General features: G+C 49.3%; 1 protein-coding gene across 1 annotated transcript in view; it reads left to right on the forward strand.

Moving 5' to 3' along the window:
- Nucleotides 1-16,015, forward strand: part of GMDS (GDP-mannose 4,6-dehydratase) — a 322,854-nt gene that overhangs the window by 2,073 nt on the left and 304,766 nt on the right. The window contains exons 2-4 of the mRNA XM_012734285.1: nt 4,295-4,339; nt 11,856-11,943; nt 13,539-13,648. Coding sequence (XP_012589739.1) covers nt 4,295-4,339; nt 11,856-11,943; nt 13,539-13,648 — 243 coding nt within the window. The remainder of the gene's footprint in view (nt 1-4,294; nt 4,340-11,855; nt 11,944-13,538; nt 13,649-16,015) is intronic.

Raw genomic sequence — 16,015 nt, forward strand, 5'->3', positions numbered from 1 at the left:
TCTGCCTCCAGCCACGGAGCGCTCTGCCTCCAGCCAGGGAGCGCTCTGCCTCCAGTCAGGGAGCATAGGCCTTGAAGGCTGACCTCCACCCAATGGTCCGGGAGCCTGGCGTGGACTGTTCTCATTGAAGGGCACTCTTCACTTTTTATGGTGTGCTTGGTCCTCCGTCTAGATTACTGTGCTGTGCTCCAGCAGAAGGTGGGCCAAAAGAAGTGAAAGTTCTTTGGCAACAGCACTTGCTCGGGGAAGTCGTGCTCAATCCCAAGACTGTAAGAGTGGAAGTTACCTCTGTATTAAATGTTGGTGGGCTCTTTGTTTGCCACACAGTAGTCACTTACCTCTCCGCGATCATCGCCGGCTGTGCCTCTGTTCTCCCCCTGGCCATGTGCTGTGTGTTCCCTTGGTTCTCTCCTGTAGACAGTATGTCAGTCTCTTTATTGGGGATCTGTGCACACTATTTTTTAGTGGCAAATTCTGAGGTCTGGGAGTCCGAAGACTGTTTATTCTCGGTGCAGTTTCTGCTGCTTCCTCGCCCTGTGACTGTACACGCAGCATTTAACTGCTTTGAACTTCAATTTCCTGGTTTGTAAAATGAGGGAGGGAGTTGGATGAATGAATCCCCGTGGTCTCTTGAACTCTGTGTGCTTGGAGGTGATGTTAGCCAGTGGTTTGTGTCACAAACATGAACCAGTGACAGAACTTCTCCAACCTCGGCAGCCTTTGGACTCCGCACATGGCCAGTCTTCCTGGGGAACCTTTCATTTAACTCAAAACAGCACCCCCTGCTCACCACTGAGGTGCTCTCGCGTTTCTCTTACTGGAGCTCCAGATGATTGGACCTCGTAATAGTGATCATCTGAGAGGACGCTTGTTTTAGAGTCTCTGGGATACAGAGAGTTAAAGAGCATGAAAGGCTTTGTAAAGGGGCCCTACTCAAAGGCCGTTCCATTTCCTGATGCTTGAGATGATCCTAACAAAGACCTGCATTTTATGAGCGCGGGATGCCTTTAGCTCAAGACTCCTTGTCTCATTCTGTTCCGGAACCTGCCAAGCGCTGCTGAGGCCGAACCATTCCGCACACCGTAAGCCCGCGGGGACAGGTTCTCAGGTTCCACAGGAGAGTGTCCTTTCCCTTGTCCCTCTGGGCTGTAGTTTGGGCGTCCACGTTTGGGAAGGGGAGAACTCTGAGTCCCCTCTGCCGGGGAGGCGTGCCCACATGGCCACGGTTGTTTGGGCGTAGGGTGGACGTGAGGGTCAGCCAGAGCTTAGTCAGCCATCTCTGGCCACCAAGAGAAGGGGGAAACTTTCTGTACTCCCTTCAGCTTTTGATAGCTGTGAAATTCAGGTAATTTTCATACTCTAGTCAAGGTTTGGTTCAGTTGATTTCTGGAATTCCTCTTTATTTTCACGGGTGTTTATCTGGAACATTTCTGAGGACCCCATGAAAGGGGGGAGAACAGAGATACCCACATACAGGGAACTTAGCCATCAGGCACAACGGAATCTGGCCTTTTTTGACCCTGGGCCAGGGTCCTAACCCCTCGGATCTAGCGGCCCCCAAAATATACCCACAGGCTGGTTGAATCTACCTGCGAGCAACACTGGACCTTCCCAATGGCCTGTGCTGAAACAGGACCTGGGGAAGCTCTGCCTCCCTTCTCCAAGCTCTGCAGTGCTCTGAAATTAAGGACATCTTGGGGTGGGGTCACTTGATGAAAGCACTATTTAATGCGTAAAAAACCCTTCGTGGAAAATGCCTAAATCGATTTGGTTTCAAAGTGTCCTCATGTTGGTCTTACTCTTTGGTTGGGCTTTGACATGTGTAGCCCGGTCCAGGGTGGAAGAGGATGGAGAAGGGGTTATTACCTGGGTCAGCGTAACGGTGATGGGTAGGGAGAGGGGTTTCAGCTGTAATATGGGGACACCAGGCAAGTGGCTGGTCTCTCTGTGCCCCACGCAGCTCAGATGCTCTGTGACTATCCACCTTCCAGGCCGGGTTCCTGCAAGAATGAGAGGGGAGATAATCCTGTCTTGAAATGTTAAAATTGGGGTGATTACTTAAAGCTGTTCATAATATTTGATAGGAATGGGATTCCCTTCTTCACCACAGGCAGCATTAAATGTGAAAGTTGGGCTTTATCTCTCCAATTAAAAAAATGTTGTGAGTAGGAGCTCTGGCGTTGTTACCAGACTAGCTGGGGTCACAGTGAGTGCGCTGGAAAGCCAGTCCGTGTCAGCTCCTTGGTTTCCAAGGAGCATCATGCCACACTTAATGGTTGTCCCTCCTCGGTTGCCAGGGTACCCAGTCATGGGTCTGTTCTAGAAGCTGTGTTCTTCTAGAGAGAAAGAAAGGATGACCCCTGGTGAGGCTGACGCCAAGGGCCGAGATACTGCGTCTCTCCGCAGGGGCCCCCCGGGACCTGGGGGCAGGACGAGGGGAGGCCAGCTGGGTTCCTGGGGCTGGAGACAGGAGCTGTTGCTCCACTGCTTTTCCCACTCATTGTGCAGCCTGGGCCCTATCACTTGAGAGACCTGGCAAGGAAGTGAGGAGGAAGTGAGTGCCACTGCTGGTTCAGAATGTTCCAGTGTGGTTGGAAAGTTTGAGAAGTGGCCTGGGTGAGAAGAACAAGACCTTATTGACAGGGTTCAGTCCTGTTCAGGTCTGTTTCACATCAGCTTTCTCCATAATCACCACTCTCCCTGCCCCCAAGGATCTCCAGCATTTTCTCTGCCTACTCCCCCACTTTTTTTTTTTTAAGCATTCTGTGGTGCTATGGTAGAACACAAAGCATTTTAACTTTTAACCTCAAGGCAGATTCTCAAATGTGAACAGTGTTGTCTGTTTCAAGATGATACCGCGGCTACCAAAACCAAGACATAGCTCCATGTTTACACGGTTTTCCAACTGTAAACGTGCATACTAGTTGTCAATGCTTTTTCTACAAAGTCATTTCCTCATTGACTGATTTTTGAAGATTCTCATTCACCTGATGGTTGCTGCAGGCTGTATCGGCCTGGTCTGGATCGTCCAGCCCTTTTTTCTGACTTAAGTTTGCGTAGTGTATATATAAAAAATAATAACAATGAACAACTATATACCAGAGACATTTTTACAGGGGCAGAGTGGGGAGTGGGATCAAAAGTGGGGGAGGGGGATAGTACACTGGGCTATGGTGATGGCACACGGGTGGTTTGGTGACGGGACGACCACGGGGATGGCAACTGAGATGGAAAAAGGCACAACAGGATGTAAAAATAAACTGTTATTAAAAAAAATACTTAGAAGAGAAGCGCATCCTAAAAATGAAGCACACACACACACCCGTGCGTCTGTCATAAGATGGGAAGAAAAGGACGACGCCAGGCTGTTGCTCTTCTCCCGTGAGCCAGATTGTTGGTGTCAGAAAGCCGGGAGGAGGTGGCTGGAGCCCTCTGGGGCTGCAGACTGGTCCCAGGCATGTTCGCTGCATCGTCCTGAAGCCCACGCACTGCGGCGTCAGCGAGGGGAGCCCGCAGCCCCGCCTCTCAGGCCCTGCGGGACCTGCTCCCGGTCAGGTCGTGCTGACCAGGCTGCCTTCACTTTCCTTTCTTGTCTACTTTTTTTAAAGATTTATTAATTTATGCATACAGAACTGGGGTACAGGCCAGAGGCTCAGGGGCGGCGAGTGGAGTCACAGAGGGGGGAGCAGAACAGGCAGATTGACGGAGTGCACCGCTGAGGGAACAGCCGGGAGACAGGAGGGGTCAGCCGTGCCCTGTGGGTCCCTCCCTGGCCGGAGATGGAACTCGTGCCGCAGTGGCTGCGGACGGCTTCCCAGTGCTGCGCTTTAGCCCGTTGTACCACCAGGGAGGGTCGACTTCTCTTTTACCTGATAGGTAAAAGGCTTTTGGAGCTCAAAGGGTCTTCGTAGCTTTTTCAAACTGAGAAACCCTCTAAGACTGTTATGCTTTGCGACGTGGATTTTGCAGGATTCACGTAGCTTGCAAGTGGCCAAACAACCCCAAGCCTTGCGATTCCAAAGGAGCGTGTTTGACCTGCTGCCCCTTCTCACCACCTGGGTCCAGGCTCTGTCCCTGTGCCCGTGACGCTGTCACACTGACAGGAGATGTGGAAATGTGGGGCGAGCCATCGCCACACTGTGACCCCACCCCCGCGTTCTGGTTATTTCGCTTGTCATGGCCTTTCGTGGAAGCGCCTAGAGCCTCGCAAAGCTCTCCCCAGCCCCCAGCCTTGGCTGCCTTCCCTGCTGGTCGTGATGGGTCTGACATGTGTCCCTTTTCCTTCTCTTCTCAGGATGGCTCGTACTTGGCCGAGTTCCTGCTGGAGAAAGGCTACGAGGTGAGTGACTCAGTGAGGGAGCACAGCCCGCGGAATCGCTGGGACACAGAGGCCTGCTGCTTCCTCTGCGGCCGTCCCCTGTGCGTGTTTTCCACGGAAACCCTGATAACAAACCGAAATCAGGGGAGGAATGTGCTGCGCGGCTTGTCAGCCTGCCAGTCATTGTGCTATTTATCTGCTGGGGAGCATTGGTGGCTTCCCCCGTTCCCCAGTGCTGAGCGGCCCTGCACGCTTCCCACATTCTCAGATAAAAGCCGCGACCCGTGTCCACTGGGGCTGGGTGGCTTTGGGCTTCGTTTATGATGTCATGTGGTGTACAGAAAAGTCCCGCTCACAGTGAAATCACTCGACTCGGAAACTACACAGAACAGGGAAAAGTAAGCCGATCTCTGGCAAGCTTGAATGCAAAATGGACACGTGGAGCATTTTGCATCGTGACAGGCAGCTGTCCACTTCCTGGGTGCTGGGGTGGGTTTGATGACGTCGTCACCGTCACCGTCGTGAGCGTTGCTGGCTCCTGGCCTCCTCCTCCGGCACTCTGCTGTTTTAGAAGAAACGAGGGTTTTGATCTACACTGGTTGGGTGTCACTCACTCAGTGCACCTGACCTTTTTGAGGTGTTTACAGATACAAACATCTACATAACTTCAAGCTTTAGGGAGAACAAGGACCGACACAGTGACCATGTGCTGTGCCCCATTTGCTTTGGGCTCGCCCATCTCTCCCATGTGTGGGTGCGCGCTGTGGAAACCCTGTGCATCACGGCCTGGGGCAGCGCCAGCCGGGAGCCCTCAGGCGCCGACATCACTGGGGGCAGAGGAAGCTGTTTGCTCTCTGCAGCTCACCATCGTGTCTGCGAGTCTTGACTTTCGGACTTTAAGAAGTAGGAGATGGGTCCAGCACCTTCTGCACCCTTAAAACAGCGGATTCAGCATCTCTCGGGTCACAGGACAGCGCCTTCATGAAGCTGTCCAAGCACCCACTTCACAGGCCCCTTAATAACCGCGTGATTAACACTTGATTGGAAGAATCTGAAAATCATGCGGAGAATCTGAAAATTGTAGGCGTAGCGCACGAGAGCTGGTCTTGGGAAAGACGGATAGTTACTCAGCGGGCGAACTCAGTGCTTTGGTGGATGGAAGGACAGATTTGGGGAGAGAACGTGAGATTTTGGGGCCGGATGAAAGATGCCAGGCGGCGAGAGAAAAATGAGTGGTGTGGTTGTGCATTGAGGGGGTGGGAGAAGCCGCTGGCTGAGTAGTGCTTGGCTGGGTTCAGGATCTGCTGCCCCCCGTGTGGCACCTAGGCATAGTAAGTACCCCCAAGTATGGTACCTAGGCATAGTAAGTACCCCCAACGATGGCGCCTAGGCATAGTAAACACCCCCAAATATTGTGCCTAGGGTAGTCAATACCCCCAACGGTGGCGCCTAGGTGTAGTCAAGACCCCCAAGTGTGGTGTCTAGGCGTAGTCAATACCCCCAAGTGTGGTGTCTAGGCGTAGTCAATACCCCCATATTGCCGCCTAGGTGTAGTGAATATTTTAAGCTGGAGGAATGCGACAAAACAGAAGAGTCAGGACGTGTCGCTTAAAACTTGCATTGAGGAAAGACACGCGCTTTTCTCATGCATTTCTATTGTTAATCTTTGCGGGTTTAGTGCAGCTGAGGACCAAGTATTCCTCTCTCCTCTGAGGGTCACCGACTGGGTCTGAAGACGAAACTGAAAATCATGCTTAAGTTGTATGTGATACAAGAGTCTTTATAGGGAAATGAAGATCCGAAGGTTAGGCTGAGCCCTTTCATCTGAGGGTTGATGAAGAGGAGGCAGTCATGGAGAAATAGGATAGGTTTGCGTAGTGAGCAGGGGAGACCAGCTGAGGTCTTGACTCGGACATGGGGGTGCTTCCTCCCTAGGTTTGGGGAGGGCGCCTGCCACCTGAGGTTGTTTCAGGGGAGAAACTTGGGGGAGGTCATAGTGGATTCCCAGCTTCTGTTTTCTCACACACCTTCAGCCTCAAATGCTCTCTCTACCAAGGCCCTGCAATTTGGGGTAGTGCATCGTGACCCCACCGTGCTCTCGGCAGGTTTGAAGCGTGAGGTGGCATGTCAGCTGGGCGGCCAGGGCTGCATGGCCTGAGGCAGGCTTGCAGGCTGGGCTCCGGGGCTGAGATCTGAGTCAGGTGCGGGCAGCACGTGTCTGGTGCTGGTGCTGGTGCTGGTGCTGGGAGAGGCTTGCTGGGCGGTGTGAGGGGGGAGCCTCTGATAACGTGGAGGACCTGTGATACGGCCTGGGGTTAGTGGGTGGTCCATCTGTCAGTGCCATGGTACTGTTCGCCTTGTTGGGGAAGATGGGGGAAAAAGATGTACACAGAGAAGCAAAGCCTTGCCTGCCACCCCCCTACCCCCCACCCACACGAGTACGTTCATGAAGGAGCCAGCTGACTTCAGCAGGCAGGTGGCGACGTTCCTCCGTGAGTGAGAGACTTAGGAATACATGCGTGGAGAAGCTTGGCCTGCCAGGTGATGTCTTCATCCTGCTGGGATTTATAAGAGCAGACTTGCTTCTGATAAAGACAGTAGCTTGCCGACTTGGCAGGTGAGTGTTAATGGGACGGATGAGTCATTGAAATGGTGATGGCGAGGGAGGAGGGCTCAGCAGCGAGGCCCTTAAATGGATAGAAGGAACCGCATGGAAAGCAGGTGGAAGGCACAGGGCTGTGGAGCACAGCTGAAGAGCATCCTCCTCGAAAGGGAGATGTGAGCTTGTTGGCCTGGGCCGTGAAGGGTGGGTGCGGACAGAGTGCTCGATTTTAATAATCTGTTGTTTCACAAGCTGCTAAGAGGAATTCCCCAGCAGTCCAGGCTTTATCTTTCTGCACCTACTTCAAAGTAAATGTGAGGGGGTGCACTGGCAAATTTCTAGAATTGTCCTTGGTTACTTAGGACCGTGAGCCAAAGGCCAGGCTAGTAAATTGCACGCAGTAGAATAAAAGGGAAGGGGCTGACCAGTCCACACCTGAACCCAGGGGGTCAGCGTCAGCCATTTGTCCTCGGCCTTTGGGGTGCATCCACCCAGAGGCCGCCTTAGACACGGGACCGTGGGCATCGGCCTTGTGACAAGCCTCTGTTGCTGTGATGCTGCTCTCTTGGATACCACAGTCTGAGAACCACTGTCATCATGAGATGAAGGGTAACCGCATTCTTAAACATCTTCATGTGGGCGGCCTTGCTTCTCGAGCTCTGGTCATTTCGAATCTCGCCTTTGGGTAAGGAACTTGATCAGAAGTGAACTGCAAGCTCCATCCTTTGGGGTAACAAAGTAACAGCCAGAAACAAATCAGTGTCGTGGAGAAAAGTCACACATCTGTGAACAGGCCGGAAACCGGGCTGAGTCTCCTACAAGGAGGGGTCAGCGTGGACTGGCCAGAGATGGTGAGGTCAGCCCTCCGTGAAGAAGATGGGACATGGAGAGGCAGTGGTCAGTGGGGAAGCGGTAGCAGCACCGGCTGGGCGGGGCAGGGATGACAGGCTGGTGTGGGCAGAAGCAGACCCCGCAGAGGGAGATGGCGCAGCACCGCGGGCCGGGGCACACACCTGCCCTGTCACTAGGCAGAAAGCAGAGCACAGGTACAGGAAGTCGACTGACTTTGAAGCAAAAACAGGCACTTGGTATGACTTGAAACGGAGAGTCATCTGCAAGTGGACCGAGTAGTTGTGGCTTCTGTGCCCTCGTTTGGCCACACACACGAGAATCCCAAACCCGTAGGCCTGGCCACTTCCCACGGCCACAGAAATCCAGGGCTCTGATCGCGTTCTGTTTGATGTGAAAGAGCGAGGCACTGCCTCTCACCGGCCCTGTTCTCACGGAGAGGGAGCCCTGTTTCATGGTGTCAAGTCGCAGGTTTTCACGTTGCTTGCTTCTTGAACTTTGCTCGAGATGAAACACTCAGGAGGCCTCACAAGAATGGTCCTTTGTTTATAGAGCATCTCTAGACGTCATCTCAGGTCAAGGGAAACAAAATCATGGAGAAAGTCATCTTTTAAATACCTCACATACCTAGTTCTGCACATCACTGAAGTGCCGAGCCTCATTCCTTTTCATACCCATTGGCCAGCTCAGAATAAGGAGGGGAACGGGTCTGCCAGCTGGGCTCTGGGTGACATGCGCCCTCATTCTTCTTGGGCATTGCTGGCCCTGAGGCTTGGGCAGTTTCTGCATAAGGGTACTGAACTCCAAGGCTGTCATGAAGGCTCAGCAACCCACGAAACCAGGCCCGAGAGTGCTGTGGGACCTGAAGGCATGGTGACACAGGAGTGTCATGGTGACAGTGGTGGACAGGTGTCTCAGGCTGAGGACTCCGGCTTGGTAGATGGTGCCCTAGTCCAGTTCACTGATTCAGTGTTAAGTGAAAGGCAGGTTAGGTCCTGAGTCCTTGCCCTGGTGCATCTGTTCTCATCAAAAGGGAAAAAGGAAAGTCAGTACAAGAGAAGCTTCCTGTGGATGGTCAGTTTCTACGCCTTCCCGGCATCCCCGTTGGCCAACACATCAACCATGTACCTTTGTACCTATTTTGTACAAAATACAGAGAGAAACTAGAACAATGAAAGACAAGGCTAAACCCACGAGAAGCTGAGCTTTGGGAATATATGAAAAAATCTATGCTAAATAGTTTGGTAACAGCTACAAATCTTGAGGATTCTTAAAATGTCCACCCCCCACCCTCCCGGGTTCTTGGGTATCCCAGAGGCTTGGCTGAAAAAAGGCAGGGCTTTTTACGGGTTCCGTGTTGAAACTGTTTGGAGTGTCCAGGCGGCAGGCGAAACTCACCCGTCTCCCTTGCCTCTCCCAGCTGAGTGGTCTGTGGCAGCACGGCCTTAGGATGGGGTGATCAGTGGCAGGTTGCTGCAGAAACCGAGGGGCATCCTGTCCCTTAAGAACAGTGTGTGCCCCATGGCCACTGCGTCACTAGCCTGGGACTGCCCACAGTAACTGTTCTTTGCAGAAGACACCCGGAAACCTTGGCACTCTCAAGTATTAGAAATCTGGTTCTAATAATTTCCATTTTGTTGATTATAATAAACAAGTGGATGTTTCTCTGGTTGGATTACCTAACTGGAGTGCAGGTTTTGAAGTCCAACCAGCTTTATTCTGACATGGAGAGAACTTGAAATTTTCCTTTTCATCACTTAGTTGAGTGGGATATGAAATTGGCTTGTTAAAGTACTCACTTCCGCTTATTTTAAGACCTCACTTTTTGCAGGATTACATTTTGTTTTAGCTTCTATAGCATAATAATAACTTCGATTAACTTTGTATGAAGTCACACAGCTCGTTCCTCTTTTCACTTTGGTTTCCTAACTCCTCATCTCTTTTCCCCCAAATCCCTATAAAAACAAACAAAAAACTCTACCTACAACCCTTCTGTGAAAAAGCAAGTCACTGATCTCAAATTCTTAACTTGAGTATCCAGTTTGCACACATTTTGGCTTGTCTTGAAGTTTGTATTTCACCTGTCTCAGAAGCAGACAGACTCAGCTTTCATTCGTTCTTAGAATAATACTTGCTGTCATGGATTAAGCATTTGGCAGCTATTTCTTTTCCTGTATACACATACCAGAAGTTGGGAGTGAGGGGAAATTAAAACACATTCTTTTTGTATTAAAAAAAAAAAAAACTCCAAAAGCTGATGTTTAATGCTCTTGGTTACAAATGTGCCAAAAAATAGTCCCATTTTATTTATTTGCTGCAACTCTGTATAGCTGTCTGATTTCCACCCCAAATACATCAATATCCCTTTTTTTGTCAGGACACATTTTACCTGTGTGTATGTATAATACGTGTGGCATTTCTCTTTTGTTTGAGGCTGTTGGAGTATACTTACCCATAATCCCACATTCAAGAGAAAAAACTACACTCAATCTTATTAATCTTTTCATTGTCAGTGTTAAGTTGTCCTTTTTTAGAACATAGAACGTTTTCAGAACAGTCTACTGAGTGAAATAAAGCTGTACTTACATCTGAGATGTCTCTATTTCATATGAAATAATTTTGGTAGTAAACACCAATTTTTGACTGTGTATAGCTCTGTTTTTATGGAGCATATATTTTTCCCCCAATTTGTAGAGCAGTTCAACTCTACAATCAAGTAAAATCTTGAGCAAACAGAGACAGTGAAATGGAGTAAATTCTTAGCTTAATGTAAATTTTATTTTCTCCACTTCTCAATTAAGACATGGAGATGTATAGCCAAATCTCAGTGTTCCCTGGGTCTTACTGTTTTCCTCCTAAAATGTCAACCAAGTTTGTGATGTTCCCTTCTTAAAATATTTTCATGTTTACCAAATTTTCTTGGATCTAGTTCTTTTGGAAAAATCTGTGGACAAGTGCTTTTCTTTTTGACTAAAGCAGCTAGCCAACAGAATTATTAATTGTGGGTGTTGTGTCCTTTGCATAAGTCAATTTCTCATGTATGCCCTATAAAGTGACGGCGACAGTTCTTCCTACTTGAAAGAAAGTCTTATGTGCTTATAACTTCCCCCTGCGCTTGGAATATTTGAGTCATGCCAAGGATTAATTTTGGTTTGAAATAGACAGAAAACGATTGAGCTGAAAATATAGAAGTGTATTCAGCTGCGAATGAAACTACCCAACATTAGAAGGAACACTTCTAAAATAAGGGAAGGATTAAAACTGGCAGCAGGCGAACTGGAAGGTGGGCAGCTGGTGACAGGAGCTGTTACTAGCACTGGCAAGAAAGGGAGCAGCCCCGGCCCACGAAGGACGCGAGGCCGGTCTCCAACAATTCGCTGGTGTAACAGACACAACTAGTCTTTTCTCCAGTATCAGGCGGGTAACATTCTTGTTCCAGTGACTTTTCGACCCTCACATCATCTTTCCATTTGAATTTTCTTGTGCGCGACATCCAGCAGAGCATAAGTAGTGTGTACTTAACCCCTGCTGCTTAGCTTCTGACTTACCCACGAAGTTGCATCCTAGCAGTGGCCCTCTGATCTTGGTGGTCTTGGACACGAGGACAGTGGGCCTCCTGTGGACCCATCGGGTCTCCTCGGCCTCAAGCTTTGGGTCGGAGAGGTGGTCGAGGCCGTTTGACCAAGGTGGCTTCGCATGTTTCTGTCTTTGGCTTCAAACTGAGGAGACCTTTTCGCAAGCAGTGGGGCCCTGAGTGTGTGTGAGTGTGTTTGGAAAAGGGGACTTGGAGTATCTACGTGAGGCATCTGTTGTGAAGTCACAGCATGGTCTAATTACTTTTGTTGAGACTGGCAGTGAAGACGCTGGCGAGGTGGAGGGTGGAGGCTGGTGGCGGGCAGCTGGTGGGCAGGGGTTTGGTGGGGAGGACGCTGCGGGACTACTTGTGATCATTCAGACATGTTTATAAATGGCAGTTTTGCATCTCACGAAGCTAAGCACTAGCAAAAGGACATCTGAGTTGCTTACCAAGAGCACCTCCCTGCACCTTCTCATTTGCTGTTATCTTTCTGCACTCTAACAACGCAGGTCCATGGGATTGTTCGGCGATCCAGTTCGTTCAACACAGGCCGGATTGAACATCTGTATAAGAACCCTCAGGCGCACATCGAAGGAAGTAAGTAATTTGCTTCTTCTAAAGTCTCTTTCTTTAACTTCCTGTATTTGATAAGGTGCTTGCAGATGCCATTTTTCGCAAAGCATATCAGGTCACAATTATTTACCCACCAATTACCTGCAATGAATCCTCTCAGAAAGCCCTGGGCTTGCCTCCCTTGGCAGTATCTTCATGTTGTTGTTTCAGGGAGCTGGTGATGCTCCTGAAGTGGAGGGAAGTGTAGGAAGTGGGGGGCCCTTTGCTCACCCTCTGCAGGTGTCCCTCTCCCCTCCAGCTTCACAGATTCCCGTCGTGTCCATGTTGGGTCTAACTTAATCAGTGTAGTAAGCTCCGGCCTGCCAATTATTTTTTTTTTTAAGATTTATTTATTTATTTATACATATAGAACTGGGATATAGGTCAGAGGCGTGGGGCCAATGAGAGGACTCACCCGACAACGTGGGGAGCAGAACAGCCAGATGGATTGAAATACACTGCTGAGGGGAGCAGTGGGCGGGTCAGGAGAGTTCTGCCCCGCCATGTGGGTCACTTCCCTGGCTGGGATTGAACTCGTGCTTCAGTGACTGCAATAGCTTCACAGTGCTGTGCTTTGACTTGATTTAAAGATAATTTTTAAAGATAACTTGAAGAAAGGACGCAGAAAGTCGGCAGTCAAAACTCAACTTTGCTTTAAAGCTCATCGTCAATATCTGCTGTGGTTTGTTATGTTTATTGATCAGAGGACTGGCCTGGTGCTGTGTGGTTTCCACAGCACAGACTCGGTGGGTTCTCACTCAGGCTCATGGTTGTTGCTGGGAGGGACAGCAAGGCCATCTCACAGATGGTGAAATAGAGACAGGTAAGGGTGTGTCTGTGTTGAGACCACACTCCATAAAAGCAGGAGCTGGGACTCGGACTCGGGTTCAAGTCCCCAGGTTCAGCCTGCTGCACTATCGGGGTCATTCAGTCAGCTTCTCCGCTGTGAGTGAGTTCAAATTCACCACACCTAATCATCCCCATAAGGCCTTTCTGCCTTATTATCTTGGCGACTCGATGCATCCTCCTTGAAAATCAGTCCTTTTTTTTTTTTTTTTGCCAAGGACAGGAAGATACGGACATTGGATCTGTCAAAATCTCTGTGCTCACGAGGGCAGTGTTCAGGACCTGCTGTGAGCTCGGCCCTGAAGGCCGTGTCCTGGCAGGCACGTCGCTACGTCAGGCGCTTCGTAGCCACTGAACGGCTGGTGTTGATGAAGAGCTTGAAACTGCTAGACGAGAGTGGCTGAGCCCAGCTGCTCCCCGCTGCCAGTGCGAGAGATTTCTTTAGTGAAGACTCACACTATGGCGGGAGTCCCTTTGACTCGCAGGCTGATGTGGTGCATCTCGCGCCCCTGGAAGCCGTCGGCCCATGACTGTATCACATCTGCCCAATGAAGATTTTTACAAAAATCACAGCCTTGTTGCAAACCCTTTCCATGGGCCACACATCAGGCTCACATTTCAGGCTCTTGAGAAGGGACATGCGCTCCGCTTTTGCCCACGGTCTGGTTTTCAGAGTTTCCAGCTCCCTCCCCACTCTCTTGCCTGGGTCTGAGGGCTTTTCTCTGCCTCCACAGACATGAAGTTGCACTACGGTGACCTCACAGACAGCACCTGCCTCGTGAAGATCATCAACGAGGTCAGGCCCACGGAGATCTACAACCTCGGGGCCCAGAGCCACGTCAAAGTAAGCTGCTGCAGCAAGCCCATGCCCGCCGTGGCTGGCTCTGTGTTGCGCTTTCGTGGTTTGTGTCATGCTTCCGTGGCCCATGTCACACATTCGTGGCTTGTGTCTTCCTGATTATTCAGCTGCTGGCCCTAGTTTTCCCCTTCGGTCGTTGAGATTAGTTTGAACATGAGCGAATCCCTATAGCAATTGTTTTTTAATTGATCTTTTTAAAAAAAGATTTATTTATTTGTGCTTATAGAACTGGGGTACAGGCCAGAGGTGTGGTGGGTGAGAGGATTCACCAGAGAGTGGGGAGCAGAACAGGCAGATGGACTGAAATACACTGCTGAGGGGAGCAGTGGGCAGGTCGGGAGAGGTCTGCAGCGCCCTGTGGGTCAGCTCCCTGATGGGGGATCAAACTTGTGCTGCAGTGTTTTCAGAGAGCTTCTAATGCGGTGCTTTAACCCATTGCTCCACCAGGGAGAGCCTTAATCGACATTTTAAAAGTAATTTAAAAAAAGATTTATTTGCTTATGCATATAAGAACTCAGGTACAGGCCTACCGGAATTCTGAGGTATGGGATTCACCAGAGATAGAATGGGGTACAAAACAGGCAGACCTGCTGAGGGGAGCAGCGGGCTGGTCAGGAGAGGTCGGCCGCGCCATGTGGGTCAGCTCCCTGGCCGGGAATGGAACTTGTGTTGCAGCGGCTGTGGACGGCTTCATAGTGCAGGGTTGTAACCTCTTGAGCCACCGGGGAGGCCCTAATTGACGTGTTTGAGAAGCATATTCTCTGCTGCTGAACAATGTCATCTCTCAATGCAGACATTGGAACGGCAGGACTCATCAGTCGTGGGCCCATCGTAGTCCCCACGCCAGGCAGCGCCTTTCAGTCACGTCGTGGAAAATGTTAAAATGTTGGAAAACGAATAAAAAAGTAAATGAATTTCAGAAAAGGAAACTTGATGAAACATCTATTTTAATATCAATATTGGTAGTGGTTGTGTTCAGCAAATAATATCTTTGAGTTCCAATGATAAGTCAAAATTAACTGAATTAATTTTTATTGCTAAAAATGATCGAGAAAAAAACCTATTCTCCACGGTGTGATAGAGCTTACGTTGATTTCATCCCCTCTACTCAAATTCTCTGAAAGTCTTTCTACCTCCCTGAAATGTTCTTTCTGGAAGAAAATCACAGTGGTCCTAAGAGCTCGCCCCTAGTTTCTGGCAGTCTCACGAACTCAGCTTCTTGTTGATTTGTCCTAGTACTCATTTGAAAGATGAAATCTGAAGCCAGGCTTATAGCTATTGTGTTTAGATATTTCTTCAACCGGAATAATGAGTAGAGACTAGAAATAAAATCACTGAGTTAAAGTAGCCTATATATATATATATATATATATATATATATTGCAGATCTATTGGCATCTCTTACTGTTTAATGAATGGATTCAGCAGTTTTATTGCAGAAAGTATTGAAGGTGATTTGCTGTTTCTTCTTATGCCCAAGTTACGTAGAACAGCAATTATGTGCCTGTTTCATACACCCTACTAGTTTAAGGAAGAAGTTATAGACTAGCTCAAACGAAACTAGGTCTAGACAGATGTGAGAACATGATGTAAGATGCAGCTATCCTGGAGTGGCCAGCAAGCTTAAAAACTGAGTTGACTCGGGCCCTCCCTGGAGGCGCAGCGGGTTAAAGCGCTGCACAAAGAAGCTTAAGCCACTTCCACATGAGTTCGATCCCCGCCTGCCCCGGAGGTGACCCCATGGTGTGGCAGACCCCTCCTGACCCGCCCGCTGCTCCTCTCAGCAGTGGACTTCGTCGATCTGCCTGTTCTGCTCCCCGCTCTGTCTCTGGGGAATCCTCTCACCCTCCGCATCTCCATCTCTGGCCTGTACCCCAGTTCTGTACGAATAAATAAATAAATCTTTAAAACAACAACAACAACAACAACAACAACAAAAACACACCGAGTTGACTCTCCAGTACAGCTTTCTTCAAAGCTTTGTTAAGGAATGTTAACAGTGAATACATTATGTATCATGGAAGAAAGATAATTCTTATCTGTCTGTATTGTTGAGGCAAATTTTTTCCCCCTATAATCTCTGGTGATTTTCTCTTCCATATTTAAACTTAAGCCTTAGGGTGTGAAAGGTCCTTGGGTTAGCACTGTTTTGTTTTTTGTCTTTGAAAGAGAAAACAACTTTGAACCTGTCTTTATTTTCTTATCTTTTTCCCTACCACCTCCCTGTTCCCCTGTCCCTTTCCCTTCCTCTTAGTATCTTTAGAAAGCTCAGATGCTTATTGTCCTGCTTTTTTATTTTTTTTATTTTTACAACCTTTTGTACATTTCTTTTTTTCCATCTCAATTGTTATC

Source organism: Condylura cristata, unplaced genomic scaffold (genome assembly GCF_000260355.1).
Source record: "Condylura cristata isolate star-nosed mole 26May11 unplaced genomic scaffold, ConCri1.0 scaffold00052, whole genome shotgun sequence".
NCBI lineage: Eukaryota > Metazoa > Chordata > Mammalia > Eulipotyphla > Talpidae > Condylura > Condylura cristata.